This window comes from Amblyomma americanum, chromosome 4, assembly GCF_052857255.1.
Source record: "Amblyomma americanum isolate KBUSLIRL-KWMA chromosome 4, ASM5285725v1, whole genome shotgun sequence".
Lineage (NCBI taxonomy): Eukaryota > Metazoa > Arthropoda > Arachnida > Ixodida > Ixodidae > Amblyomma > Amblyomma americanum.
The window spans coordinates 208,837,345-208,850,760 of NC_135500.1; the positions used below are offsets into that span (position 1 = coordinate 208,837,345).

A 13,416-nucleotide genomic window follows, 5' to 3' on the forward strand; every position below is an offset into this window, starting at 1 on the left:
ATAAAAGAGCAGCTAAGTGTCACTGGTTTAGTTTTCTATTGTCAACAATAAACAGTGAAAATGGGGATAGGACGTTTACACAAAGCAATGGAACGCTTGTAAGGACATGACAGTGCAGTTGGCAGCAAGCCCCGGTCCTATACCAGAGATGACTTCTTCGGATTTATTCGGAGCACACATCACTAACGGGCAAATTCCAAGCGCCAAGAGATCTGTGCTTGACCGACTACAATGGCAGGGCTTATTACAACAAACATATGAGGTGATATGATGCTTCGTAGTCCATGGATATAGACGAGTGTGATCATGTTTTTTATTTCGATTCTATTTGATTCTGATTTCTTTTGGCACTTCATTTTTGTCTTTTACTTTCGCCATCTTTCCTCGGAACCTGCCAATCACACGAGTGGGTGGTACGAATTGAATAGAATTCGAAGAACACAATTTTTTTACTGATGTAACATTCATTAAGTGCCTTTACTCTATTAATTTACTTGTAAATTTGAGAGCACAAATCATGGTTAAGTGCTCCGAGAAAAGAGCGCGCCGGAGAAAAAATGCCTCATTGGTCTTGCTTTCTAAGCTGTACACAAAATTAGAAATTTAAATTCATGTCAAAATAACGCATGGTGAATAATATTGATGAGAAAGAAAAGGCATAATGACACAGCTTTGTGAGCTAAGCTCAAGCGGCAGTAACTCACAAGACTTTGTCTTGTTTTCTGTGCAAACAGCGATGAGGCCATAATGCTTACTATGAAAAATTAAGCTTCTATGCTTTTACATTTGTCGGTTGTACAAGTTATCACCGTCGATGTCAAAGATTTCAAATCCTTTTCCAAGTGTGTCGTACCTCGAGCGCTCGGCTTTCAAACTGGATGGGTTCAAACGTTACACAGAGATGTCTTTATTCGCTCTCGTTTATTATTTCAGACAGTCGAGGAACGAGACTGTCTCGCACGATAGGCTGCTACTATCTCCGAACGAGCGCTAGTGTATTGTTAAATTTCAAAGCAAGTGTGCTTCTACCCAGGGCGAACGCACAAGCGGTCCTCCATAGCGGCGCTATGTTGGACAAATGAGGCGCTTTGTATAGGTACTGGAAATTTCTCCTGTTCCCCTGCGTACGAAGAGAAGGCGTGTTTTGCTTGCGTAGGTTCCGTTTAATTGCCACTAAACGTTTTCGCGGAGTATAGGTGAAGCATTGCGCAAGACATAAAGTCAGTATATCTTTAACTCAATCTTTTCTGATTCCACCTCTGCATGCTTCTACTGCCACAACAGCGGCAACGCGTGGCCACTGTTTTTCAATATTAAAAGAAAAAAATGATTAAAAAGACCTCGTACTCAGACATGCTTGTTTAAGGAACTTTTATTTTTGCTCTAAAAAAAGTCGCGTAACTTCCCTTACAAAAATGGTCTATAGACAGTCTGTAGAATTTCATGTACTCTATCGCCTCCCTATTGATTTTTCTATTTGTCTATTCATAGTCTATAGACTGTCTATAGAAAAAGTCAACTGAAAGTGTATGGCCATAAATTTATAGATTGTCTATAAACTGTCTATATGATTTCTACTGCCTGTAGACTTCTGTAGGGCTAGCCTATAGAGAATCTATAGACTTCATAGACAGAAGTCTATGAACACTCTATAGCCTCTATAAGGAAGTTTTTGTTGCGGCTCAGTGATGTGTTCTGTGTTTTACGGGAAATTTTGAGTTTAAACATTTTCACTCGCTGTAAGCTGTGCCGGTACATAGAAAAAGATTAAACCACAGAACTACGTGTAGACTGCATTATAGTGCGAGAAAATGTGCGCCGTAGGGTTCGGTATGTCTGCTCTGTCTCTGCAAAGTTTCGGGAAATAGTGAAACAACTTTTTTTCAACTGATATCGTCTAAATTAAATAACAATTGCATGCACTTGCACAAAATTTTTGACTTGCCAGCATCGTTGACAATCGTGAACACCGAGTGAACGAAAACCAGCCAATCACCAACTACACTCATACTCGTTTAGGCAACAATAAAGTATGCTGTTGCATTCATGCATTATTTTTTTCCTCGTCGTGGTAGCCACGTTTGCTGATCTCACGGAAATATTCCGCGTGATTCTTCAAGTCCTCCTCCATCGCGTCATAGTCGTAGCTTTCGAGGAAACCTCCGAATTCTTCTGGAATGACGTCGTCAGGCACCAGGTTACGAAGCATGTTCAGGTCGTAACCAAAGAGGTGAGTCTGGAAGAGGCAGTTTGTCCATAAAAGAAAATTTTCATGGGATGCCACCAACCTAAAAGGACGTACATTTCAAGAAACTAGCGTTGAAACAAGATTTTTTTACTATAAACATTCAAAATTTTTTACCCGCCTTGCTTAGAGTACGTCTACTATGTATAGATCTCCAACAAATTTAATTTCCAAGCTTACACTGGCAACGAAGAGAAAGAACAAACCGCTTCATGCCGGAACATGCTCGTAATTAGTCGAACCTCCAGCTTAACCCGGGAGCTACAAGCATTGAAGAGGGGTCATCTTTTTCTAAGGGAAATGATTTGCTGTTTTTGTAATTTTCCGACCTTAATGCTATACTCTTTTACAATCATTGGTGCCCGCTTTGCTTTCCAATAGTTTGTTTGGTGACACCACTGTCTGCAGTAAGTTTTCAAACTCGCAGATGGTTTTAAAAGAAAACAGCAAACGTCCGACGAAAATTAGGATATGCTTACCCTTCTCACCAGTTTGGCCTTCATAAAGCGCTTGGCGATTGTGAAGAGAATGTCGAACAAAGGGGGATTATTAGTTGCATAGATTCCCTTGAGCCGTAGCGGATAGCAATCCTGAAATCAATGTCGACTTCCGTAACCACTTTTGTCGTTCGCAATGAAAAGCATTCAAGAAATACTGATGATACAATGGAAATGACAAATATGACCTATTAACAATGTCTTGGATAGAGGTGTCAGAGTTTTCTTTTTCTGTTATGGATTCAGGTGTAAGAGCTTTTTTTTTTCAACAAGGCGCACAACAACCATGCCAATACATCGGTAACGTTGAATCTCATAAACTCAAAAATGTTTCCTGGTTAGAGATGCCAATTACTAAGTACCATCGAATTTCCGACATGTGATGCTGCGCACAAAGGCATGAAATGTAAACACACGGGCTTTAACTTTTTGTTTCAATAGCTTTGGTCGATTGCCTACACCAAAAAGCTGCAAGTGTTTTGGTAACATGCAATTGGGCGCAGCTCTGACTGCCTTTAGATCTCCATCTCGAACACGTGATCTCGAACCACGACATTTACCAAAGTATGTCAGCAGGCGCTCTTGAGTATCTTGTGAGAGAAAAACGCAACTATCTTGAAGGCTTCCTTGATTTCTTCGCAGCTTCCGGTTAACCAGAATAGGATTGAGTTTCCCTTTTCTTTTAATTTTTTTTTCTTAGTAAGCATGTTCCAACTTGATCAAGACGCTACCAGTACAAAGCACAGGATACATTGCGGATGGAAAGAATAAAAAAATTCAGCACTACAAAATATTGTTAGTCAGTGTCGAAAGGACAAAAGTAAAGAATTTCGTAGAATACACAAGCAGCACTTAGTTCATTAGCGTTAGTGGTGGCGTAGCAAAATCATGTGACTATGCCGAGCTCTTTTCACGCGCACGTGAACGCTTTTTCTCTGCTGCTTAGAGTTGAGGTCGCGCAGAAAACACATCCTGCAATGAAAAGGAGAGCCTCACATGCTTACCCTGAATAAGTTAACCGTGGTACGCCACCTGACAGATACAGTGTTTGGCATTGATGGCCACGCATTTTGGATATGGCTCAGATTTTTAGAGTTGGAATAGAATTTAGTAGACAGCGTGCTCAAGCGATCATTTCGCAAGCCTCAGTGTCGCCTTCGTCACTCTGAAAACGATTCTACAAAAGGAATCCAATTGAAATCTTAAGAAGCGATTAATATTTAAAGAGAAGAAAATATGTGCGAAGTCTGAACAAAAAATTTCAAGCACTTAAATCTGCCTTTTGAAAACCAGCAACATTTCTTGAGTCAGCCGCCGAGATCCTCCACAACTACCGTGCTGTGATAACGCATCACCAAGTTTATTAATCGTCCTGTTATTTTGTGGTGGCAAGCTCTTTATATAAAATACATCTATTCATCTTTCGTTACACCAGATGTCATAGCTGCAATGAAAGTTTCAGAAACGAGAGTGGGAGAACTTTTTTCGGGAGGGGACACAAAAAAAGTTCATCACTTCAATAAGCGCTCATAAAGCTTGTCCTTGCAGCATTGCTGCTTCAAAGCGTCATTTCTCAATTTGTAAGCCGCGTGTGGCTCTACACTGTACTGTTAAAGGCATGCAGATGTTTTAACAATGCTCTGCAAAAATAATTACGTCCTTCCTTTTAAGCACTGAGTACGTAATCAGAAAAGCTTCTGAATTCCCGCTGTCTGCTGAGGCGAGGTTGTGAAAAGGATAGCTGTGGAAGCGGCAGAAATTGGCCTAAGGATAGCGTTCAGTCCTAAATAAAGCTGGATAGTGTAAACACGGATATGGGACAGTCTCTAGAGCAGTCTTTTTCGTAGTCGTTTGGCACTTACGATGCAAACCATCCTGGGTAACATTTTCATTAGTCGCCAAATGCACAGCCTTCTTCAAAAGTGTACAGCACAAAGGGATTGCTTCAAAAGCGTGTAATAGGCCTCTTGAAACGTCTGTGGAAGTCCCAGGTTACGAAGGGTTGACGACAAGAGTTCGTGTCAGCTTCGATAGATTTGAAACGCTGGAGATGTATACCGAGCTACACAGCACAGCCTGGACGAAAAACCTTTGACCTCTTCACTTCTGAGAAATACCGTACGCTGTATTTTTGTTCATGGCTTATCACGGCATAAATATCATTCCAGTTAAAGTACCATGTACAGTAACTGAAGTAAACCAACCGATTAAGATATAAAGCAATTAGGGATGACGATGTGTGGCATCTACTAGTTTTTCAAAATCTTTAGCGCTTTAAGGATGGGAAAAGAAATACCTAATATTCATCGATAATTACTATTAAAATAGCACATTTTTGAAGACACGAAAGACAGCACAATGACAAAAAAAAAAAGCGCGCGGAAACAGTGAGCTTCATGATAGTGTACGCGTCCTTTGCTCGCGTAACAATGTTGTAGCGTTACTCGAACTTGACTGATAGACAAAAGTAAAGAAATTTGCTGGTGTACATTAAATGCTTTCTGTGTAACGTAAGGAAGAAATATAACGGGCATGAACAATTCAAATACCGGTAGCACAAGGCAAGCATGTTTTTTTAATTCAGGTAGATTGAATATTCGCCGTCATCATCCACATCAGTCAGACTGCGCCCCTTGCAGGACAAAGGCCTCTCCCATAGCTCCAATTAATCCTGTGCTGTACAGCCGCGGCAACCCTATTGCCGTTCTTTATTTTATATGTTGTATATGTTTGCGTTCACGTCTGCATTGCTTAGCGTGCACTTAGAATATTATTTCCGGAAGTGTGCACTCTTTCCGGGTATGTTACATCTCCCTCAAAATACGAATTCAGGCACTCAGGACATATTCGCCAGCCATCATGGTGGCTCAGCGGCTGTACAGTTTGCCCATTAAGAAAAAGTTAGCATGTTTGAATGCCGCTTCTAGGGCACGCTACAGCCACGTGGCTGACTGGTCGCCACAAATCGAGAAGCTTACTTCACGGCTGCTTCGTTGTCCAGGCATAACCATGATGAGTAGTACGTGTTAGTTTTTCAGAGCGATCATTAGTCACTGTCGAAGGTGCAAATCAGAAAATTGGTTTATCTCTGTTTACATTCTTTCGACCAAAATTTACAATTCCCGAAAGTTCACTGCGCGTGAAATAAGTATTTCATCGCTTACTTTCAATTCCGATGAAAAATACGTGATTAACACCACACGTTGCGAAGAATGGTACAGCTATTGACACCTAAATACATGAAATAATGATGTTTCTGGAGAACGATGCAAGCATGTCACGCTAATTGGAGAACGTCTGTCTGTGATACTATAAATATTTCGAGCTTTTCTTTTTCAGAAAGAAGGGCGGGAGAGAGATATACAACGTGTTTAAGCTGAAACTTTTCAAATATAGGGCCCGCTTCACATCACGATGCCCATCATATTCGTACATCACAAAGTGTTTACTCATATAAGTAATCGTCACATGTCTAGAAGAACACACCCATTTCAATTTATGAACTGGCGTCCGGACATATAACGTGCTTATGTTTGCACACACTTGTTCATCTGGACGGAGGTGCATGAGCACGTACTGGCGCTTGTGCGTTTGAGACCTTAGCTCAGCTTTGCATGAGCTGTGTAAATATATGTTTTGGGACCCTTAAAAGTAGATACGAGGCCCGTTTTTATGGTTACTCTAATGTTAAAGTACGGTTAGTTGGCTTCACGCGATCACGCGTAAAGGCTGCAATGATTGCTCATTGCGTCTCTGTCTAGTGTGCAGCATCCCACAAACGCAGACAAAGCCAAGTCGCTGACCTGCATCAGGCTGAACAGCCGTTTGATGACTGGCGGTGTGTAGTGAAGCAAATGATAGATGCTCAGACCTTTGAAGTCCATCATGAAGACGACACCATTGAGCTGAACTTCCTCATCGAGAAGAAGATGTTCGACGTGAGCTATGGCCGTTCTGAAGAATTCGTTCAGTGAACATATGTCGGTGTTCCAGGTTCCTAAAAGCGAGAACATAAATAAGAAAACCTGCCGCATGCACAAATACTTTGTGTGAAAAGGCTACATGAAAAAGTCACAGGGCGGTTACGAGTGGTAACGCGTGCGTTTGAGCGTTAGCTGACGTCTGACAGTAAATAATTTTTCACAAACACCTTGTGATTTTTATCCCGCCCTGGAGAGAACCTGGCTGTGAAAATTTGTATATATGCGACCTAGAAAAAAAAAGCGTGCATGTGATCCCGTGTGGTCCCGTGGGTAAGACTACGACAATCTGAGGGCGGTCACGTGACCGAGTGAGCACCAAATCTCTAGCCAGCTGGGTAACATGCAGGGAAGCATTACAGTTATCACGTTTCTGAAATAATACAAACGCCCTGTGTCTCAAATAAACCTAAATAGATACGAAGTGTACAGCGTACTTACCAATCTTCAGTAAAATCACAGCTCTGCCGTTGGCATCTTTTTCGCGAGACACTGTCACCAACTGGTGCTTGCGACATACGAAATCGAAAGGAATGGAATATGGATCCAGAGCATCGAACATGTCCGGGTTGTTTCGCCGCATTTTGAAGTATTTCTTAATTGTTCGGAAAGCATCGTGGGTGTTGTACTTTCGTCCACGTAGATACTTGAGAAGGAAGTCTTCATCTGTGGGACAGTCCAACGACGGCTCACCTGGTGAATCAGCAAAGATACATCAACAAGCAGGAATTAATATAAATAAACAGTTCTGAGGATATAGCCAACCTCTCAGCCCCAGTTTATTCACATGTTCTTTTTTAATTTGCTCTCCTTTTCAGGATTGTATGCTTAACAAAACTACAACCCTTGATTCTAAGCAGTCATATGCATGCATTAATTACGGCCAAGTCGTTATCGTCAAGTGACGTATCTTTCCCCAGATGCTGCAACCGAATCAATCATTAACTATTCCCCAAAATCAATCCTATGAGGGGAAATGTTCTTTGTCACACGACAAGACCACAAGCGTCTTTCATTTTTTTAACAGACGGAAACTAAAGGTGAAAACTCAATACACGTGCTTCACCGTATCGTAGCGAATAACAAGTCTAGGTTTTGTTCGTGCCAATGGATGATTCGGCCGCCGAGGTGGCTCAGTGGTTACGGCGCTCGGCTGCTGACCCGAATAACGCGGGTTCGATCCCGGCTGCGACGGTTCAATTTCAATGGAGGCGAAATTCTAGAGGCTCGTGTGCTGTGCGATGTCAGTGCCCGCTAAAGCACCGCACGTGGTCGAAATTTCCGGAGCCCTTCACTACGGCGTCCCTCATCGCCTGAGTCGCTTTGGGAGGTTAAACCGCATAAACCATACACCAATAAATGGTTCTGTAGTATGTGGCACATAGCAGCTGAGAAAATAGTAGCAATATGTGAATTCCCAAATGAAATGAACCCCAAAGCTCTAGTCTAGTCCATTATGACGAACTGGCAGCCATAGCCACGCTGATGGATGCCGTTAGTAGCACAGGCTTACTGTAGTGGGCTCATGTTGAGAATTCTGGGTTGCGTGAAGATGAAACATGGCAAACTTATCCTGGTTCATTTTACTGAGCCAATTTGTACTCCTTAAGTAGTATTACGGTGTACATCTGCATCGTGCAATCTCACCTGCGATCAGCTCAAACAAATGACTCAGAGCATCCGCCTCTGTCGTTAAGGCGTCCTCCAAATTGTTACGCGGCACATTCTCTCGGATCTGCGCCATGTCAGCGGCAGCAGCAACTGTCTTCTTGTTCTTCATCGCAGGCAGATGTCCTATTAGGGAAAAATTTTGCGTCGTCGTCAGAGACACTGGTTGTGTAATATTGCCCAAGGCAGATGAACAGTGATGACACTGAAAACAAACGTATGTTAAAAGCATACCACTACTTCGCGTAAGCATTGTGGTAGAAATCTCAATTAAAATTGCAATTATCTTTAAATAACCTATTTAAAAGCATACCCAGCGATTTTGGACAGAAGCAGTTTTCAACAGGAGGGAGTTTATGAACGCTGTTTTGCATATATTGTAAGATCTCACTAAAAAAGTTAATATATCCGCAGATCTCCATTCGGCAGGCATGCATTTTTTGCTGTTAACGTTTTTGCTGTCGGCAAAAGCGTTCCCAGTGGTTTTCGATGACAGTCTAAGCTAGTCGATGCGCACGATGGAAAAACATTAAAAGAAAGATTTTGCTACGTATCGGAACAATGAAGCAGTATCATTTTTCTATAACAGTTCCTTTCAATATTCTAATATTCAAAAATTTTGTCTAGGAATGCTGGACTTGAGGCGTGTTAGTTATAGAGTTAGTCATCCACAGTTAACCAACATTATCAGCATTAAGTTTGCACAGCCACATGTACAGCCAGAGCTGCGCCCTTCGCCCCAAGCTTCTGCGACAAATATTTCTTGATGAGTGCTAAAGGCAAATCCTCTGGCGCGTCACATGACGATGTTTATACCGCCGCCGGCGAAATGAAAAAGATGGCAGCTTGCGCGCATCGGGATTGGCACGAGACAAATCGACATCACATTCTTCCTACCGCGAAGTTCCAGGAATGTTTCGCTGTAGAAAGAATTGTAATCCACAACAATTAGCTGCTGTTCAGCTCGGCAGTGTTCTTAAACAACATGGTAAGCAGTCTTGTCCAAAAACCGCAAGGCGATGTTAACGGCTATTCTTCGAAAGAAAATACGGTATCATGACTACAACGGCCCACATTTGCTAGTAGCGGCGATTATAAAGAGTGAAAAAATGTCGGATGCAGTTGTACTGGAGCTGTTGATTTGTGAGTCAAATAAACTGTACTTGTTATCTTTATTATTTTTTGGCGCTATAGTATAAAATTGTAGGTCCCTCTTTAAACAATGTGCTGGAATACATCTAACTGACGCACAGCAGCGCGCAATGTGTAGTCAAGCCTTCCTCCCATAACGAGTGTATAATAGCGAACCAATAAATGAAAACACACAGAGAATCGATACTCATTGTTAGGTTTCGGTTTCTTCTTCTAACCCGTTCCTTGCCGTAGTGCCCTCGTCGTCATCTTAGACAAAGCGGAGCGTGTAAAACATTATAGTGGATCTGCACAGGTACGGCCTTTGTCAAAATACAAAGTTCCGGGGATTCGCTTCAGGGCCATGCAGCGTGGCTCGCTGTGCATCGACAGTGTCCCAAATCTCTTGAAAGGGAGAGGAGCTCTCGTCCCCACCTTCTCGGAACTTCGAACTTCCACTGATGTTACATGAGTCCTGCTGCATGGCTTAGTTTTAAACCCTCTGGGCTCCGTACGTTTGACAAAGGCTGTATGTTCCGTGCTGTAGCGCAAGGAGCGGGCGCCATTGGTTAAGAAAGTTAAGCAATAGTCTACGTGTTGCGATTGTCAAGTGTTGCGTGCAAGTACAAGTGTTGTGATTGTCAGTGGAAAAATGATCCATGCACGGGGCCTCTCTGCGTGGTTTTTCTGATGCTCAGTAAACAAAACTGTTGAGCAGATAAAATAGTTGCAAGTGTGAGCGTATTTGAGATTAAACCCAACAGCTTTGAGGTGTGCTTTAAATGAGAAAATGCACGGCTACTGGAAAGAAGGAAGGCTCGCCATCTATAAGGCCGTGAAATGTCGAGTAGCTGGCGACTGCGTAACGCAGCGGGTGAATCCAGCCGAGGCGATGTGATAGTATGCGGCTGCAGCGTCTAGAATGACTACGCATTGCAGCGACGAACTGCGATTACAAAGGGCGCCCTGAGAGGGATTAATCGTTGCGGTGAGGGTTATACCAGACAACGGCGACAGAAAGGTCGGTAAGTTTGCCCACTAAAAGACGTCTACGATATGGGCACTCTCCAGAAGTAACTTTTCTTCTCTCTTTTTATAACTACTCAAGCGTCAGATCTAAAAGTGAAGTTTGTTGTCACAATAGGTAAATAAAAAGAAATTCAACACTTACCGTTAATCCTGGTTGCCCCTTTGGAACCCCGTGTTCCTTCTGAAAACGAAGCTCTTGCCGATTTGGATGCCTTCCGTGCAAAGACAGAGCGAGGGAGCGCTCGAGACAGCGAACAAGAAAAATCTGCTCCGTTGTTTCACCTACGGCAACTCCATGGTTATCGCCACCACCCTTAACTTTCTCTTTTACTAGCGCAGCCTTTACTACAGATTGACTGCAGATCACTTAGGCGTCGTAAAGCGCGTATGCTTAAACTTGCATTGCCGCTCGTCAATGGCACGTTGGCGCCATGGCCTTGAATTCAGGCGGCCTCGACACACTGCCCCTCAGACTCTACGCGCCCGAATTTCTTTCTCTCAATCTGCCTCGCGAATAATAAACAGGTACGGTATACTCACATCGCAACAGCAACTGACCCGGCTGCCTTATTCTGCTATGCAAATTTACGCTGAAAGTGGTTCCCTCTGCTGGTGGAGTTATGAAGAAGGGGTGAAAGAAACAGAGGAAGAGAGAAAGCCACTTAACTTGTTTTCGCGCGCACCAATCGGCGTCGCGGCATAGTACGCCGTTCGCCAGGGCACTTTCGCAGCGGCCTCACTTTCCACTTGTTGTTATTTGTGTCGCCTGCCAAGGCCTCTGTTTTTTTCCGCTTCGCTAAACCCTCGCTTTGCCTTTCCCCGAACTCGGTCTTCCGAACAAGCATCGCTTGGGGCGAGCGTCCTTCTAATGGCCACAGTGCAAGGCGATGCAAGGTTGCAGCGACTGGACAGTACGCTCCGAACGCTGCTTTGCTCTGATGGATTTGGCTTCTCAAAATAAGACCCATAAAGAGGCTGACGGCATTTTATTCTGAAGCTTCGATTGGGCACAAGCCGTTTATCAGAATAAATGAAGAATGTAGCGATATTTACCTGGAAACATTTTTGGCAGGCGTAAAAGCCGCTAATATGTCATCTCGCCTTGCACTGCCATTGTGAGTTTGGGCAATGTCTTGTGATGTGGCAGGATGCTGTACGTCAGAAAACAGCACCGGGTTCCATTGTACAGGAATTTCCGCTCGGCACGTCGTACACCTTCTATCGATATTCGCTGAATTGACAGATTTGCCGCGTCTGCTCAGTGGTTTAATTGTTTTTTTTTTTGGGGGGGGGGGGAGGAAATTTCGCAGTATCTGTCTCATATATCATTGGACACCTGAACCGTGCCCTAAAGAAAGAGATAAAGGATGGTGTGAAAGAAGAAAGGAAGAAAGGGGTGCCGTAGTGGAGGGCTCCGGAATAATTTCCACCACCTGGGGATCTTTAACGTGCACTAACATGCACGTTAAAGATCCCCAGGTGGTCGAAATTATTCCGGAGCCCTCCAGCACGTTCTGAATTTAACTCTCATGCTGTATGTTCTTAGACACAATACTGTGAGTTATTTCCTGCATTTGAGCATTTGATTTCACTGCACAACTTACGAATCTAATGCTGCCCTCACTGGAAGCTCAAGAAATTTTTGAAAATTAAACGAGATTAAAGGGTTCGAATCTGTGAAGCTTGTGTGTGAAACATGTCATCACCGCCCTCGGGTTCGAGAAAATTTTTTTAACAGTATCGCACGAGTGCCGAACAACCGTTCGTATACAGCGGCATGTAACATAGCGGAGCGCCGAGACAGGCTGCAAACGGCAAGCACGCAGTGCGAATATGGATGTCTTCGTCCGGTTTGTCGCCTCGCTTCGCCACAAGCCACCTTAAGCCTTTTATTCCATACTCCCCTGATGCTGTTAAAGAATCGGCCGTGTGTACGGCAACGGACCCTGTTGACACCATGCATTGAGCCCGCCCTCATAGTGTTCCTTTAACCTAATATCATCACGCCCACTTGCAAAAACAAAACAAGAATAATGAACGCACTTGGCTGACTGCTTGGAGTGAGAAGGCAGTAAATGCGTGCTGTCATGCACATTTCGTATTGGTTCTGCACTAAGACATCCTTGCGGCAGCTTCCTCGGGTGTGTTTTCTTACGACAGCTAACTTGCACAGAAATTTCCTCCCTGAAGAGCCTGTGACCGGAGCAGGGCAGTGCTCGTGTCTGGGCGATGTTAGTATGTACCAACTACCCAAAGCAGAAGCTTTACTTAGCTAAAATCACCGGTACTAATTCGCTAGCACACTATAAATCAGTGCTACAGTTCTTCTCATTTTAACCGTGACCCAAGAGATCGAGAAGCAGTCAGCAATGCGTTGTCGTGCGGCCTGGCGTCGACAGTTCACTCACCAGACACTCGAGCCTGGGTTTCCGCGAGAGACTACGCTTCATCGCTGTCGAAGGAAGGTCTTACCAATGATAATTCCACTCGAGGCTTTAAAGAAACCCAAGCCTAGAAATTCTTTTGAAGTGCTTTCCATACACGTCTGTCGGAATGTACTTCGTGGTAAATGGCGGTCATAGTACGGATGATGATCAGGTCGGCGCGTTGCGCGAAACGTCACAGACACTCTGATAGTGGCGCACCCATAGCTTGCTTAGCTGACGTCGGATCATGTAGCGATATGAAGATTAGGGAAATACACACTGCCGACATGGCGGCCGCTACAAGGTGAATGGGCGGTATGAGATGCCGTAGACATTACCGGGGGCAGTATAACAAAAGGAAACAGCTTTCAAGAAAACACGTAAGAAGGGGAGCAGAAAAATTCCGAGGGCATTTAAATCTGCTTACGTGGAGGAAGGCG

At 43.7% G+C, this 13,416-nt stretch overlaps 1 protein-coding gene across 1 annotated transcript; it reads right to left on the bottom strand.

Moving 5' to 3' along the window:
- Positions 1-1,356: 1,356 nt before the first annotated feature.
- On the bottom strand, positions 1,357-11,718 carry LOC144129209 (alpha-tocopherol transfer protein-like). The gene is made up of 6 exons (XM_077663196.1): positions 10,693-11,718; positions 8,370-8,516; positions 7,164-7,415; positions 6,546-6,739; positions 2,725-2,835; positions 1,357-2,236 (listed from the first exon to the last, which is right to left on the bottom strand). Exons 2-6 carry the CDS (start codon positions 8,500-8,502, stop codon positions 2,045-2,047), a joined length of 882 nt encoding a protein of 293 aa, XP_077519322.1. The 5' UTR covers positions 8,503-8,516; positions 10,693-11,718; the 3' UTR covers positions 1,357-2,044.
- Between the last annotated feature and the right edge of the window lie 1,698 nt (positions 11,719-13,416).

Bases quoted from the DNA above. Each gene is read 5' to 3' on its own strand.
- LOC144129209 (XM_077663196.1), bottom strand. From the start codon at position 8,502: ATGAAGAACAAGAAGACAGTTGCTGCTGCCGCTGACATGGCGCAGATC. The intron at 7,416-8,369 runs GTGAGATTGCAC...CTGATTCACCAG, and splicing joins TTTGTTTGAGCTGATCGCAG to GTGAGCCGTCGTTGGACTGT. The intron at 6,740-7,163 runs GTAAGTACGCTG...TCTCGCTTTTAG, and splicing joins TGTGATTTTACTGAAGATTG to GAACCTGGAACACCGACATA.